The sequence below is a fragment of the Peromyscus eremicus genome, chromosome X (assembly GCF_949786415.1).
Source record: "Peromyscus eremicus chromosome X, PerEre_H2_v1, whole genome shotgun sequence".
NCBI lineage: Eukaryota > Metazoa > Chordata > Mammalia > Rodentia > Cricetidae > Peromyscus > Peromyscus eremicus.
This window is the reverse complement of record NC_081439.1, coordinates 52,700,320-52,717,945: the sequence shown is the minus strand read 5'-3', so window position 1 is coordinate 52,717,945 and position 17,626 is coordinate 52,700,320. Positions and strand designations below refer to the sequence as shown.

The 17,626-nt window shown below is 40.8% G+C and overlaps 1 protein-coding gene across 1 annotated transcript in view; it reads right to left on the bottom strand.

Annotated features, from left to right (window-relative positions):
• The window catches only part of Ar (androgen receptor), a 167,881-nt gene extending 150,593 nt beyond the window's left edge, over nt 1-17,288 (bottom strand). The window contains exon 1 of the mRNA XM_059250168.1: nt 14,723-17,288. Within this exon, the coding sequence (XP_059106151.1) occupies nt 14,723-16,272 (1,550 nt within the window). The 5' untranslated portion in view covers nt 16,273-17,288. The remainder of the gene's footprint in view (nt 1-14,722) is intronic.
• Between the last annotated feature and the right edge of the window lie 338 nt (nt 17,289-17,626).

Below are 17,626 nucleotides of genomic sequence, written 5' to 3'. Positions count from 1 at the left end.
TAAATTTATTAACCCATGCAAATGTCCAAGTTTTGCAAATGAGAAAAAATATGTGCTCTTACTGTGATTGCTACTGTTATAATTATTTGTTCTGAAAATTGAGTTCCAATGTAGACTTTTCTAAGAAAATAAAATACAGTTTAGTTTCAGAATAGATTCTAAATAGGTGCATACACTAAGTTTGCTGTGTGATCTTGGCCAACACTTCTATATATGACCTCAGGCACCTCATCCATAAAGTAAGATAGCTAGAAAAGAGGATTGCCCAAATTCTGCAAACTCTAATAGTCTAGGATTTCAGGCAATTTCTGTTCAGCTTTCCTATAGGTTCCAGCTTTAATTAAACCCATGTTTTTCAGAATTGAACTATTTTGCTATTATGCCCCAAATATATATTCGTTCTATTGGATGTAGCAGTCACTTTGTATGGTTTCCTATTATTTAATTTAATTACTTGTTTAAAGTTTGAGAAAGCACAAAAGACTCACCCTTTTCCTTAAATAAGACCTTAAAATCACACATTAACAATTCACTGACTTGGAATCCAAAAGAAAATCTCCATCCCTTTTTGAGATTTCTATAAAATAAAAATTGGAGGAGAGTGAGGAGAGATAACAGATAGCCAAGGTGCTCTGGAAGATCATTTTTTAATCTCCCTAAAAAACAGGAAAGTTGAAGTCTGTACACAAAATCTGAGGAAAAAACTAAGAAGTTCACTGGAAGGCATGAATTTTATTAATCTTGTGATTTCTAGGTCTTGCCCATTTTCTACATACACATTTCATCATTTTATAAAGTGGGTTGTCAGACGACAATCATCAGCCCCAGAGAAGATAGGTAACAAGGACGACCCCAAGAGAGATACATGGATCTCCTGGGGAAGAGGAAATAGATGAGATGTCCTGGATAAACTGGGGGTGAGAAGTAGAGTGGAGGGAGTGGGGGATGGGAACATGAGGGATCAGAATGGTCAAGTTGGGGGTGGGACAGAGGGGAAGAGTAATAAAAGAGTTATCTTGATAGAGGGGCATTAAGGGGTTAGGGAGAAACCTGGTGTCAGCACAACTCTGAGGAAACCATAAGGGTGTCCACAGCTAAGACTCCTAGCCATAGTGGAGAGGGTGCCTGACCTGGCTTTCCTCTGTAAACAGATTAGTGGCTACACTAATTGTCATTATAGAGCCTTTATCCAGTACCTGACAGAAGCAAAGGCAGAGATCCAGAGCCAAGCACTGGGCCAAACTCTGGGAGTCCAGTTGAAGAGAGGGTGGAGGGATTACATGAGCAAGGAGGCATGAAGATCATGATGGGAAAACCCACAGAGACAGCTGACCTGAGCTTGTGGGAGCTCACAGACTCTGGATGGACAGCTAGGGAGCCGGCATGGGACCGACCTAGGCTCTCTGCATCTGGGTGACAGTTGTGTAACTTGGTCTTTTGTGGGACCCCTAGCAGTGGGACCAGAACCTGTCCCTGATGTGTGAGCTGGCTCTTTGGAACCTATTCCCCATGGTGGGATACCTTGTTCAGCTTTGATGCAGCGGGGAGGAGCTTGGTCCTTCCTCAACTTGATGTGCCATGCTCTGTGGATTCCCAAGGGAGACTTTACACCACTTGAATGGAGAGGGAGGAGCAGTGAATAGGGGGTTGGTAGAAGGGAGGTGGGGGAGGGAGCTGGAGGAGAGGAGGGAGGCGAAACTGGGATTGGTATGTAAAATGAAATAAAGAAAAAGTAAATAAAATGGGTTGTGCTTTTCCAGTTATTCAGGCCAACATTTTGCTAATAATCTTTGTCTCATTTCTTTTTTCACAATAAATATACCATCTGTCAATAAATGCTACTGACTCTTTCATCAAAACATCTCAATCCAGCCACTTCTTAATCTTTGCCTACCTTAGTCTGAACTACCATCATCTCCCTTTTAGAACCTGTAGTAGACTCAGATCCCTGCTTCCCATTTATTCCATAGTCCCCTTTTTACAGAGATGAGTTGCCAAACAAATGTATCATATATCCAAAAGTAACAGGTGCTATGAAAAAGAATTCTACTAAAATGTAAACCAGATTATAATGTGCTGCTTATGTTCTCAAAGTAAATCCCAAAGTCATTAAAAATATTTAGGATATCCACCTTAACTATGGTGTTGTGTTTTATCACTCCTTACTTAGGCACATTAGCCATATTGGCCTCCATCTTTTGTGTCTTTTGTCATATCTAGTGTGCCCCTTCTTTAGGTTCGTGCCTGAAATTATAGTCACGTGGTTCACCTCATTTCCTCCAGGTCTCTTTTTAAGTATTACATTCTTAGTAAGACCTAAGATGACCAACAAATATAAACTGTGACTTCACACTATTAATACCGACCCTCCTCAGTCTGCTAATCTGGTCTTCATGACACTTATTCTTAGTCATGTTCTCCATGTTTCCCCTCGTCAGACTGTCAGTTCCAGGGTGCAATTCTTTCATGGACTTTTGTTGATAGTATAGAATTAGTCATGTGGTAAATGTTCAATAAATATTAGTTTGACAAATGTACTCTGTAAGAGAGAATAGCAAGGTTATTGATACCTAAAAATCACACATAACCAATCTATTGGTTTAGTCAGTGGATAGAAACATAGATGCCTTAAGAGCTTCACTAGTTTATATTCTTGACATTAGCTGTGTTTTTTTGTATCTCTGAATTTGACCATTCCTATCTGTAAAGTAAAAGAACTATGGAACAAAATCAGTGACAAATGACTGGAATAAGAGTAAAACTGAAATCCCTGTTTGCCTCCTTTGAAGCTGGTTGGCTGCACTTACCTAAATTTCCTGAATGCATTTATGGGCTTTATTAAAATAGTTTCATCCTATACTATTTGTACAAGGTAAAATGAGAATAAAACTTGAAATTTGGTATTATAATCTCTCCAGCATTTTTCTTTTGTTCAGGATTGCTTTAGCTATCCAGTGGTTTTTTTGTTCTTCCATATGAATGCTAGGAGTTCTTTGGTTTGTTTGTCTTGTATGTCTGTAAAAAAAAAAGTCATGGGAATTTGATGGGGATTGCACTGAATATATAAATTGCTTGAGCATAATGTTTATTTTCACAATATTAATTCTGATAATCTATGAGCATGGGAGGCCTTTACATCTTATAGTATCTTTCTTAGTATCTTTAGTCAGAGATTGAAAGTTTCCAGTATTGTTGAAGACTTTTATTTCCTTATATTTATTCCTAGACATTTTAATTTTTTCAAGGCTATTGTGGATGAGAGTATGTAAATTATTTTTCCCATCCTGCTTATTGTTGGTGTATAGAAAGGTTACCAATTTTTGTAAGTTGATTTTATATCCTGCCACTTTGCTGAAAAGTAGTCATCATTTCTGGAAGCTTTCTAGTGGAGTCTCTGAGATCTCTTATATATAATACTTTATTACCTGGAAATAAGGAAAAGTTGTCTTATTCATTTCCTATTTCTATTCTTTAAATTTCCTTCTAGATTTACTCCTCTAGCTAGTGCTTCAAACACTGTGTTGAAAAGGAATGGGTATGATGGAAAGCCTATCTTGTCCCTAATTTTAATGTCATTGTTTTTACTTTTTTCTCCATTAGGATGATTTTGGCTGTTGAGGTGTGCTTCTTTCAGAGCTATTCTTTCTAGAACTTTTTTTTTTGGTTTTTCGAGACAGGGTTTCTCTGTGTAGCTTTGTGCCTTTTCCTGGAACTCACTTGGTAGCCCAGGCTGGCCTCAAACTCACAGAGATCCGCCTGGCTCTGCCTCCCGAGTGCTGGTATTAAAGGCGTGCGCCCGGCTCTCTTTCTAGAACTTTTAATGAAGACATTTTAGATTTTTGTTATATGCCTGAATTCAGTTTGGAAGTATTTTAGTGGGAATTTTTGAGTTTATGTTCCTCAGGGGTATTATCCTGTAGTTTTCTTTTGTTGGTGTATCTTTACCTGGTTTTGATACAAGAGTAATACTGGCTTCATAGAAGAAATTGAAAGTGAATTCTAGCTCTGAATTTTTAGATTTGAGTATGTATCCTGAAGTAACCCCAGAAGTTAGGAATGTGAAAAAGGGACATTTATTGAAGGGAGAGGAAATGCTCTAGAGCAGTGGTTCTCAACCTTTCTAATTCTAAGACCATTTAATATAGTTTCTCGTGTTGTGGTGACCCTCAATCATAAAATTATTTTCATTGTCACATCATAACTATAATTTTTCTACTGTTTTGAATCAGAATGTAAATATATGTGTTTTTTGATGGTCGTAGGTGACCCATGTGAAAGGGTTGTTCAACCCCCAAGGAGTAGTGACCCACAGGTTGAGAACTGCTGAGAGGAAGAGATAGATAGATAGATAGATAGATAGATAGATAGATAGATAGATAGAGAGAGAGAGAGAGAGAGAATAGCAAAATAGCAGGACATGAGTACTACGAAAGGGGAAAATGTGAAAAATGAGTGTGGTTACTTTAACTGGAGAGCAGGAGGAAGGGTACTATTGAGGAAGGAGTGATACTGACGAAATTTGAAAATGACATAGGGAAATGTATTATTTCATCAGCTTACTTAAAAACAAATATATGAATAAATATTAATATAGATAGTGATATAGATTATATAGATATATAGATGATGTTCACCTCAAGAACCATAGACTGACCAAAGGAAATTTCGACTTGAGTAGTTCATCATGGAAGTCCAAGAGACTCCCAAGGCAAAGTAGACTATTGCTACTGCCCTTGATTACTTCCCTGAACCCTAAGGGAAGAACTTATTACTGAAGATACCACACACTTTGGACACAGGACTTGAAGGGAATAAGCTGGAACTCACCTGGAAGCCTCCTTGGGGAATAGCTTTCATAGTATCCAAAGGTGCTATGCAAGCTTCAAAGACAGAAAAACATTCAATATTCCTACCCAGCTATAAAGCTTTTGAACCACAATAGTGACTAGCCAGTAAAATATTCTTAATGGTACAATAGTGGACCTATTACTTTTTTCTCTTATTCCTTGAATCATTCACTTGTATTTATCTCTTCCTTCCATGTGGAAAAAGGCTCATTTATTTAGAGGCTCAAAACAAGCCTATGTGTCAATTGAAACTTTCAGAGCAGGAGAATTCCTCTTTTTTATAGTATTTTTATTTTATAATTAACTTAATTTCACATATCAGCCACGGATTCCACAGTCCTCCCTCCTCCCACCCCCCAGCCCTCCCCCCCAACCCACCCCCTACTCTCACCTCCTCCAAGGCAAGGTCTCCCCTGGGGAGTCACCCCAGCCTGGCAGACTCAGCCAAGACAGGTCCAATCACCTCCTCCCTACACCAAGGCTAAGCAAAGTATCTCAGCATAGGCCCCAGGCTCCAAAAAGTCAGCCCATGCACCAAGGACAGGTCCTAGTTCCATTGCCTGCGGGCCTCCCAAACAGTTTAAGCTAATCAACTATCTCACTTATCCAGAGGGCCCGGTCCAGTTCCATGGGGGGTTTTCCGCCATTGGTTCACAGTTCATGCTCTTCCATGACCTGTGCTTCCTCCAACCATGGTCTCAACATCTCTTGCTCACACAATCCCTCCTCTCTCTTGCTGATTGGACTCCTGGAGCTCCACCTGGGGCTCGGCCTTGAATCTCTGCATCTGCTTCCATCAGACACTGGATGAGAGTTCTATCATGATAGTTAGGGTGTTCGGCCATTTGATCACCAGAGCAGGTCAGCTCAGGCACTCTCTCGACCGTTGCCAGAAGTCTACAGTGGAGGTATCTTTGTGGATTTCTGGGGACCTCTCTAGCACTCTGTTTCTTCCTATTCCTCAGGGGTCTTCATTCATCTTGGTATCACCCGCTCCATTCTCCCACACCGTTCTAGGACCCATTTCTGGGCCCCATCCCTTGCCCAAGAATTCCTCTTGATCTGACCACCACACTGGGTGCCTTCCTGAACTCTGACACCACACTAATACTTATTAATTATCTTGAATTTAATTCATTACTTATATCATTGCAGACTTCTACAGGCAAAGACATCAAAATATATTCTCAGCAAATGCAATGATATAGTTCAAGAAACTAGTAATTAATATGACTGGAGTGGTAATGTTGGCTAAACAGAAATAGACTGCAACCTCTGTCTTCATTGTCTTTTCAGAAGTACTATATTCTCTTGCTTGAAATATCTATCAAGACCTCTAACCCATTGATTGATTTCAGTCATGTCTCCATCTATTTTTATAAGGAATAAAGGCACCCACAGGTAGTGAATATTACTGATACCTACAGCCTACACTGACTCAGGTCTTTTTTAACTACTTACATTTAAAACTTTATGTATACTCTGTATCTATTTATCAGTATCATGATGCTACTTTTCTTCTGTTTTGAAGTTCTTTGAAAGCTGTGACTACAGAACTATCTCTCAGTTGGATCTCCTTTTAAAAAACTGTACATCCTTCTGACATGTGCTGGTAATAGAGCAGGTGCTTAATGCAAAGTGGTTGATGAACAGAGGCTTGTTTTTGTCCTAGGAAGAGACTCTAGGACCTCCTACTTACTAGCCAAGAAGTTCCCAATCTGATGAATTCTTTTTTAAAAAGTAACTTTATTGGTGATAATCTTCTAAAGCCAGCTATTTGATCAAACAGGACCAGTTTTTCTGGGTTACTAGCAATTCAGTGACCATTATTAGGGTACAGAAGCTGAAGTTGACTATGTATGACCCTTACACTAGCATGTTAATGAGGCCAAAGTCCAGTACCCATATAAATCCTTGTTTCTTGGATGTGGTGTATATCACTGAAAGGGAGGCTACTTTATATGTGTATAAATATACCACTTCCTCACCTAGAAATACATACATATCATAAGGAGTGAAAACATTTACTTTCTCCAAAAGACAATATATGAAACCATAATATTGTGACTTCGGCTATTTTCACAAATATAAAAATAACCCAAATATAACCAGTGCCTTTTCCACACTAGTTTAATTTTGTTACCTTTTCATGATAATTTTTTATTTAGTTTAGCAGTCAAAATTGTTCCTTACTCACTTCTTAATAATTATTAACACCAAAATGTAATACAAAGAACTATTAGCTGTTATTTACAAATACTCTCTTTATCCTTATTAGTTCTAATTGACAGTTAAGCTGGATAAAACTTATGTTCCTTCACCTAGATAAGATGAAATGAAGTATGTTTTATCAGTGCACTAAAAGAAACTCTTGCTATTTAAACATCTAAGGCATTCACATTTCTGGCACATGAAGCAAAATTGCAAGGTATAACATTATATTTTAAAATCTCCTATATTTCTTAGCACTGGCAATGAAAAATTTGAAAAGAAAACCGAAAGACAATTATGTTTATAATAATATATAATACTGAGGAATAAATTTGATAAAAAGAAATACAAATTTTATATTCTAAAGACTAAGAAATCAGTTTTTGAATAAAGGCATAAGAAGTATGCAAATTCATTCATCAGAAAACTTGGCAGCAATAATTCCCAAAGTGATCTACATATTGGACACAATCTCTATCAAAATTCTAGGTGGTTCTGTGTAGGACCTGACGATATTATACCAAATAATATGAAAGTTCAAGGGACCTCAAACAGCTAAGACAATATTGAAAACAACAAAGTTGGAAGACTCATACTTAGTTTCAAAACTTAGTAAAAATATATAGCAATCCAAACAACAGAGAAATGGGATGAGTAAAGATATATAGATCAGCGAATACAGTTGAATGCCAAGAAATACCTCACATCCACAGTTAATGGATTTGTACAAAGAATTCTGAGACAGTTAAATGGGAAAGGGCTCAACTAGTGATTCCACGACAACTGGATGTCTACATGCACAAAAATGGACTGGACCACTACTTCACATCTTATATAAACATTAAATCAATGATGATCAAGGACCTAATATAATAAGCTAAAACTGGGAAACTCATAGAAGGAAACATAGATATATACTTTTTTGTTTTAGAATTAGGGAAAGCCTCTTAATATGTAACACTAAAATTATAGTCCAAAAAGAAAAATGTGTATAAATTGAATTTTATCAAAATTTAAAGTTACAAATATTCACAAACCATAATCCATTAAAGGACTGTTATCAAAACATATATTTTAAAGGACTCATAATTCAATGTCAAAAAGACAATCCATGAGCAAAGAATATGCATAGACATTTTGACAAAAAAAGATTAAAACAGACAAAAACATATGAAAATATATTGAATATTGTCATTAAAAAAGTACACATTAAGATGACAATGAGATACTGCTTCACACTAGATAGCAATATCAACAACAACAATAATAATACGATGAGGCTGGAGAGACATTTAAGTTCTAAAAAACACTTGCTGTGCTTCCAGAGGATCTCTGGTCCAGCACTTATATCAGGTGGCTCACAACTTTCTTCCAGATGATATAATGCCCTCTTCTGGCCTCCATGGGTACCCACACCTGTGCATATATGCACACACAGACACATATATACATAATCACATCAAATAAAATGTGATAATAATGTGTTAGCAAGATATGCAGAAAATGGCCAGGTGGTAGTGGCACACACCTTTAATCTCAGCACTCAGGAGGCAGAGGCAGGAGGATCTCTGTGAGTTCAAGGCCAGCCTGGGCTACAGAGTGAGTTCCAGGAAAGGCGCAAAGCTACACAGAGAAACCCTGTCTCAAAAAACCAAAAAACCAAACCAAACCAAAACAAAACAAAAAAACCCCAAAAAAGATATGCAGAAAATGGCATGTTCATAGAATGCTGAAAGAGTTCTAAAATAATGTGGACACTTTTGAAACAGCTTGGCATATTCTTATAAGTTTAAAAACACAGGTATGATGTGACATAGTATTTCTCTTACTAATTACCTACCCAAGAGATTTAAAACCATATTTACACACACACACACACACACACACACACACACACACACACACACACACAAATACTGTACATAGGAGATGGAGAGATGGCTCCAAGTTTAAAAGCATTTGTTACTCTTGCAGAGGATCCTGGTTTGGTTTCCAGTACCCACATGGTGGCTCACAACTACCCAAAATTCCATTTCCAAAGAACAAGATGCCCCAGGCATGCATGTGGTGCACATTCAAACATGTAGGCAAAACATTCATACATATAAAATAATATAAATAAATATAAGTTTAAATAAATGTGCATAAATGTTCGCAGCAATAATATTAGCTAGTGATGATAATAATTTCCAAAACTGACAAAATGTGTCATAATCTACAAAATAAACAAAAGTATTCACCTGTGAAAAAATAATGAAGCATTGACTATATGATTTAACATGAATGAACCTAGGAAGCATTATTCTATAAGAACGAACCTAGTCACAAAAGAACTAGTATTACCTGGTTCTATTTAGATGAAACGGCAGAATGAGTAAATCCATAGAGACTAAGAGCAGATTAGTGGTAGATCAGCATTGGCAGTGGATAGAGGGGTAACTGCTACGAAGCACATAGGATTTTTGGGGGGTTGAATAAAATGTTCTAAAATTGACTATGATAATAGATCCATAACTCAGGATGTACTACTATAAAGCACTGAAATATGCATGTTACGTAGGTGAATTATATGGATTGTGAATTATGTCTCATTAAGCTGTTGCTGACAAAATAGCACTCTGATACTACATGATCTAAATTAGCAACATTCTCTACTGACCAACAGCACTTTAATGCTATAAATTTGCCCGAGTGAGCCATTCTCAACCCTGATGTGTCTGGCAGATTGGCAGCAATCAGTGTGAGAGAGAAGAGTGGCATCATTCATGAGTTTGCAAACCATAATTGGTGCCCTCTCAGTTCTATGATGCAGACACTAAATGCAGCCCTTACTGAGTAACAATCTAAAACATTAGAATCAGGAGAGACACTTCCAGAAGCTTTGTGTTCTGCTTCAGAGAGGTTTCCCCAAATGGTCATCATGTATACAAAATGTAACTTTCTAATATTCTGACCACTAGCGCGGGAGTTAACAGAACATTAACCCTTACTGGCCTACTTGAAGGTATTTGAGTATTAGTGAATAAACTGGAAAATACTGGATACGTCTAAAAATGTACAGTTATCTTATATGTCACAAAGGACAGAAAATGGTGGTAATCATATGGTAATTCACAAGTCATTATTTAAAAGTCAATTCTGTGTTTAGGATGAGGATAACTCTATAAATTAAGTGCTGACGGGGTAACTGAAGGAGAGTGATTTCCTGACTTTTTTCTTTGTTTACCAATAATCATTTGCATGTCGCCTGAGCACCCTCATATGAAGACTAGCACTGACCTAGACATATAGAATAGGGGAATAAATACTGATCCAGACAGAGTTTTTGGGAAAGAGAGAGTATAATTATTCTCGTTGTCTGAGAGAAGGTTATCAAAAGGGCTAGAAGAGGGAAAAGAGTAGAGGTTGAGCTAGGCTGTGTAGATAGCTCAGTTCGGAGGGCCCTGGATTCAAACCCTAGTACTTCATGACACATACATACATACATACACATACACATATACATACATACATACATAATACATACTATAGACAGACAGACACAGACACAGATACAGACACACACAAACATACACTTATCTGGGATGGGGGCAAAATACTTACTAAATCTTCAACTTATGCAAGCTATCTCCCACAACTTTCTCAGCAACTGCTGAACCTGTCTCTAACCTCAAGGTAAAAATGTCCTGCTGTGAGGCTATTCATTTTACAGTTCCTTCTTATGATCTATTCTTAAGAGAGGTACTTGGTTCATTTTATCTTCTACCTGCCAGATTTTCATTAAAGAGATTTTTTAGGAGCATGCCACAGGTGTAATGAGAAAAAACATTCTGAGAAGTAGAGTTTATATTTCAATGTCAAAGGCATGTTAGGAGTGAAATAAACGTAAACCAGGCATAGGCAGCATTTGAGGAAGCTGCAGACAAAGACAAAATGGAGGAGTTGGGGGTTGGGGAAAGATTTCCTTTTCACTCCCTTACCAACATCACAAAATGCAATTTTTTGTTTGCTTTTTATTATTATTATTTTTCAATATCATGAGTTAAGATATGATTATAAATTAAGCCTCTTGCTTTGTCCCACTTAGTCTGCATTCTCTTCCTTGCTTAAAGAGAGCTCCAAATGAAACTAATTGTCATAGTATCACCATAAATAATAATAATAATAATAATAATAATAATAAATTGTACATGTTCAACTCACAGGAAACCACCAAAAATGGCCACTGTATGTTTGCAAATAAAGAGATGAAAGAATCCTTTGTTTTAAAAACATTTATGTAAACCAGATGAAAAATTAAAACAGTGAGGAAAAAATCAACAAAGAAAATTTAATGTGCCAATAAATTCAATATATTATTTTCAAATATCAGCTCCATAAATGAAACTCTGATGAAGTAAAATTAGCACTGCCAGGAAAGCACCCCAAACCAACCCTACAACTGAAAAACTCCAAGCTGCTTAAAAAACATGATTCCAAGCTGAGAGAGATTGCCTACATAAGAGGATCCTGCCATGAATGCATCTTGGGGCTACTTACAAATGGGGTGCCAACTGATTTGGCTATTTGACATTGGGTTCTAATGACTGGGACCCAGGAAGAACTCACTATATGTTTACTGACTACAGAGGACGGACACTCCTTCTCAATATTACTGATTCTGAAAGCTTAGAATCAGAAATCATTCATTGATCCTAAAGCAAAATTTTGCTTAACAAGACAAACTACATATTATATGATAGCCGGGAAAAAATTCTTGGTAACTAGGAAGGAGAATGGAGATGAAATGAGAACTGATAAAATGCCGTACTTAGGAAAAAGTAATAATAGGCAAGACTTTCCAATGCCAAAGCTCTACTCAAATATTTATGCCTGTTATGGATTATGGAACAAACAAGTAAAAAATAGTAATTTTTTTACTCTGCTTCTAAGTAATTTCTCTAAACCCAAATTCAACTTCTTGCATGGGCTCCTTAGGGCTCTAATTGTAAGAATCAATGTTTACCACAGTATTATGCTGCAAAGTTGTAGTCTTGTTTCATCACCAAGAGAAAACAGCGCCATAAAATAGCATCAGGCTTGTAAACAAGACCCATTACTTTTATTTTTCCTTCTGTTCAAAACATATGCTAAACTAAGGAAAAAAAGAATAAGACTATCTTCAGCTTCTACCTTCTTCTCAGTAGAAACGCTGCTGATGTATGACACAGTTACTGCTTCAGTTAGCAAAGCTAAAAAAGTCTCCCTCATATAATTAATGTTCATGATAACACACAAGTGAAAAAAGGAGGAACCCAAAAAGTTACGAGAAGCTTCCAGAATTTTGAGGTTTTAAACTCAAAATCAGCATACAGTGCATGCCACCTAGAGGGAATGAGCACTGGGCTTGCCTTTAAAAAGCCTCTGCCTTTCATCCAGTTATGCCTGTAAAGTAAAGGGAAACAATAGAAAGTAAGAAAATATTTCCATGTTAGAGGTTGTTGGCATGCAGATTAGATCAAGTGAATAACTTTCAAGAAAATTTTTCAAATGATTTTTCTGGACCTTAGAAACGGAGTTTGTCAACTCACTTAGTCAGAACTTCATTGACTCTAGTACATTCTCACTAATTGAGCTCAATAATTTAAAGAGAGTCAATGAGGCTTCAAAGTATAATACTGATCCTAATAGAGAAGGTACCCCTCCCATTAAGAACTGAGATAAAATCAGAATACTTACTATATAAGTGCTAGAAAGTATTTTTATTCACTGGCTGGAAATTCAGACTGAATTTTCAAAACTACATCTTAAGCCAACACAGAGAATTGCTACTTTCCTTCTTGTTAAGTGAGCAAGTTGGGGTGGGGTATCCAGAAGGCCAGATGGCTTAGGTGGCTAGTCTTAGCATCATGCTAGGTTAGGAGGCACTTTAGATAGTCCCACCCAAAGAAAAGTTTGTAGTAAAAGAGGGATTCCGTTCTCTAGTTGACAACCCTAGAAAAAAATTAACCATACTGAGTAAAACTATTCTCATAAAATGAAGACCTTTTATCCCACAGTAAAAAGCATCACAAAAATAAACACTCTAACTTAACTGGAAAAGATCTGATATCAAATGAATCTTTGAAAATCCTGTAAGACAAACCTTCAAAACCAAATAGAATATAAGCCGTGATAAGAAACTGTTTCTTCAACAACTCAGAAAAAGCATTTTTTTTTTGAAAATCTGTCCTCTTGGACACTGCCCTAACAACCAAGAACAATAAAATATTAGAAATTGTTAGAATCAAGTCACCAAAATTATAGTATATCTAACAAAGAGATTGGGGGGGATATCACAAATAAAAGAAAACCGTTTGAGAGACAGACAAATTCATGGGGAGCATGAGCATCTCAGAAAAACCAAGCCTAGGCATTAATTACTCAGTCAATACTCATCTTATTAGATGAAAAGATTATCTTAACTTAATGGGGAAAACTTTTCAACTAGTCTCTAGGAGGCTCAAGAAGCAGTAGTAAATACTTTTAATATGGCGAAATTGCCCACTACTTTTCTCCTGTCCTAATCAGAACCGTGGAACAACATTATGGTTCATAGGTCACTGACAGTTCTTACTCAATTTGTTATCACGAGCAACTCATGTTTTAAAATATAAGTATGTCCTTAAAACGAAAAATGTAATGAGGTGCTTTACTCCTCCCTCCCCAGTATAAATTTCTGACCACACTCAAGTAGCAGGACGTGTTTTACAGTTTTGTTTTGTTTGCAGCACTTGTGAGTCAAAACCAAACCTGCTTAAATTGTTCGTTTACAGTACATTCTTTTCTTTTCAGGTCTAATTCAAACCCATAATAGAGACTTCTGATGTGTTCTAATCTACACAGAAAATAAACATATTTCAAGAAAAAACTGGCCCATATAATTACTCCCAACAGTGAACCAATGCTGAGAAATCCGTGAGAGCAAAGTTTCCCTGGTGTTTACCATGTAAGCTACCCCATCTACCTGCTCTAAATGTGCCCTGTTGGATTCTCTAGGCTGACCTCCAACCAGAGAGCAAGTCCCTGGTTGCTTCCTGGGAAGAAATTGCACTTCTTCACACCGGGGCCCTCAGCAACTAGACGCGGCTTTTCTTTGAGAACTGAGAAATTTTATTATCTCTCTTTGAAGGATACGGGCCGAAATCAGGTTTTTACTTTTATTTTCCTTTTATAGACCATGCACGGACGGAAAGGTGAATGTTAACAAACCCATAGACAAGAAACTGTCCACGTTTCTGATCGTGTTTCTAGGACTTTGAGGAAAGGAGAGGAAAAAATAGTGAAGGGTTTATGAGCGTCATTTCTGAAAATGGCCCATGCAATTGGATTTAAGTTTAGTACTTGGAACCCTTAGTACTTGGAATATCAGAAAGATTTTAATGGGGGGATTTTAGGTGTCTGGGGGAAGTGTGGGGAAGTCTCAAAAGGCACCAATTAGCACCCGGAGCGCAGCAAAGATTCCTGGGCTTAGGTGGAACTTTTCACAAGAGGACAGTCCCCAGGAGGGCTCCAGATGTAGGACAGTCCTGCCTATAGAACTGACCGAGCTGTTTTAGGATCCCTCGGAATGTTCTCTTGGACGGGATTGCAAACTGCTGCTCTGTGCCCTTGGTTAAAAGGCGGCATTTTTGCGAGAAACTTACCGCATGTCTCCATAAGGTCCGGAGTAGTTCTCCATCCAAGGTCCCATCTCACTTTTGATGCAACCAGGACTGGGATAGGGTACTCTGTTCACCACTCCACTGGGGTACCACACTTCAGAGGCAGAGAAGTCACCCTCCTGGCTCGCCAGCCCCTGAGGGGGGCGAGTGTAGCCATAGGGGGCTACAGGCCCGGCCTCGCTCGGGCTGCTGCTGCTGCCCCCGCCGCCTGGCCCATATAATTGGCCTTCTTCTGCTGTGAAGAGAGTGTGCCAGGAAGAAGAGGCGGTGGCTGGGGGCGATCCAGTGCTGGGTCCGGCTGCACTCCCTCCGTGTAGGCTAGCCAAGTCCCCATATCGGCATTGCGCCGCGGCTGCAGCCCAGGGGCCGCTGTAGTCCAGAGGGTTCTCCAGCTTGATGCGGGCGTGTGGATGGATAGGGGGTTGGGGGTGCGGCGGCCCGGTTAGAGCCAGCGGAAAGTTGTAGTAGTCGCGATTCTGGTACGCTGCTGCCTCATCCACTGCTCCGGATTTATACAGAGACAGAGTGGACGGGATCTCAAGTGTCCCAGAGCTACCTGCTTCACTGCTGCCAGAGCAGCCCAGGCTCTCGCTTTCCAGCCCTTTGGCATAACCTCCCTTGAAAGGGGAATACTCAGCAGTCTCTTCCGTGCCTTTGCCAGGGCCCTCGTCCAGGGGAAGACCTTTGCATTCGGCCAGTGGCGCACAGGGAGCGGGACGCACCGCGGGTGGACCTCCCAGGAGCGACGCGTACATGCAATCTCCCCGAAGCTGTTCCCCTGGACTCAGATGTTCCAGTGCTTCCACACCCAATCCCATGGACACAGACACTGCTTTACACAACTCCTTGGCACTGTCAGATATGGTCGAATTGCCCCCTAGGTAACTATCCTTGGAGGAAGAGGGAGCCCCAGTGGCCTCCCTTGCTCTAGCGCTGCTGCCACTGCCTTCGGATATTACCTCCTGCTGCTGTTGCTGCTGTTGCTGCTGCTGCTGCTGTTGCTGCTGCTGCTGAAGAAGTTGCATGGTGCCGGCCTCACTCAGGATGTCTTTAATGTCGGTGGAGCAGCTGCTTAAGCCTGAGAAAGTGGGGCCCAGCAGGGACAACGTGGATGGGGCAGCTGAGTCATTCTCATCTGGAGGAGCTGGTGGCTGCTGCGGCAGCCCCTTGCCAGGAGCTGTGGCAGCCCCAGGCTCTGGGAGGCAGCCGCTCTCAGGGTGGCCCTCGGAGGCTGACTGCTGCTGTGAAGGTTGCTGTTCCTCCTCCAGGGCCAGGTAGCCTGTGGGGCCTCTGATGTGGGCTTGGGGAGAGCCATCCTCGCCAGGCTGCTGCCGCCGCCGCCGCCGGGGGCTAGTCTCTTGCCGCTGCTGCAAACAGGCGCCGGGAGGTGCTATGCTAGCGGCCTCAGGGTGCCTGGGGCCGGGGTTCTGGATTGCTTCGCGCACGCTCTGGAACAGATTCTGGAAAGCTCCTCGATAGGTTTTGGATGGGGGCCGTGGGTAGACCCTTCCCGGCCCTAACTGCACCTCCATCCTTGAGCTTGTCTGTATCTTTCACTGAATTCCCTTATCCTGTCTCCTCGTCTCTTGCTCTGAAGAGTTCAACTGACTGATGATGTAGTAGCTGCAGCTAGCTGCCCACCTGCGGGAAGCTCCGGGGAAGAAAACTTGCAGGAGGAAAAAAAAAGCGCCCAGATAGCCTCAAAGTCTCCTGTAAAGGAAGGCACGCACTAGACAGGATCTGCCCTGCTAGTTACACAGTCTGTCCCTAAATACTTGAAGAACAGATTAAAAGATGCTCAAAGCTTGACGTGGGGGGAAAGGAAAATCCTCTGCCTTCCACATGCAATGTCCACTGAAGCAGGTGCAAATGAGAATTGGGCTATTTTCCTTTTGTTTTCTTTTAGCTTTTGTTTTGCTTTCGACTACTGAAGCCCTGACTGCCTTTTCATCTTTTGATTTCCAGCTTCACACACAGGGTGAGGGGCGGGCAGGTGGAGGTGCAGGGGGAGAACCTGGAATCAGGGGCTTTCCAGGCGTGCTGTTGCTCCTCAGTCTCTGTGCTCTCAAAAGCCTTCTTTGCAACAAGCTCGCCTGCTCTCAGCCAAAGGGAGTTACCTCTGTGCAAACTGGCTGTCAGAACTGGGGGTGTAGGGGAGAGGGTTGGCCAGGAAGCCTGCCTAGTCAGCTCCCAGAGAGGGGACCTGGGAGGGGGTAGGGGGTAGAGGGGTGGATGACAAAGGCAGCTGTAGTCCTACCCGGCACTTTCCTCGCTTCCTCTGAGTCTCCCGCAGCTTTTAGAAACTTCACCGAAGAGGAAAGGGCAGCTCCGGGGCGGCGGCTTCGAAGCCGCCGCGCTGCAACAGGCGTCGGCTGTAGCTGAGCTGGGGCTGGCGTGGTCTGTCCCTTTAGCTTCCGTATGGCACTGGAGTGGTTAGCTCAGTCTTTCCCCCTCTGATGCCCTCTCAGCCTCCAGATTTGCTCCGGACCCTCTGGCTTTCCCAGCAGGCTGGCTCCCAGGGATCTCCGAGGGGGCGCTGGGAGGTGGAAAGCAAATGCAACAGTTTGTGAGTCGGTCCCGCCCCCGCGGGCCGGCCTCCCTGCCTTCCCACCTCCTTTCTCTCTCCCCTCCCCTCCCCTCCCTTTTCCTTTTCTCCCCTCCTCTCACCACAAGCCAGCGCAGGGTGGCTTTAAAGAACGAAGTGCTGGCGCAGTGTGGGTGAAGGCTGGAGTGACTCTCTGTAGCCTTTGAGTACCCTTCTTCCCTAAATACCCTTGTTTTCCGGAACCAGGTTTTGGGCTCCAGACTAGAAGCTTTGATTTGGAGTGATTTTTAACAGACAAGTCTACCGGCTCTCCAGAAGGCGAGCACAGGCCCGATTTCATT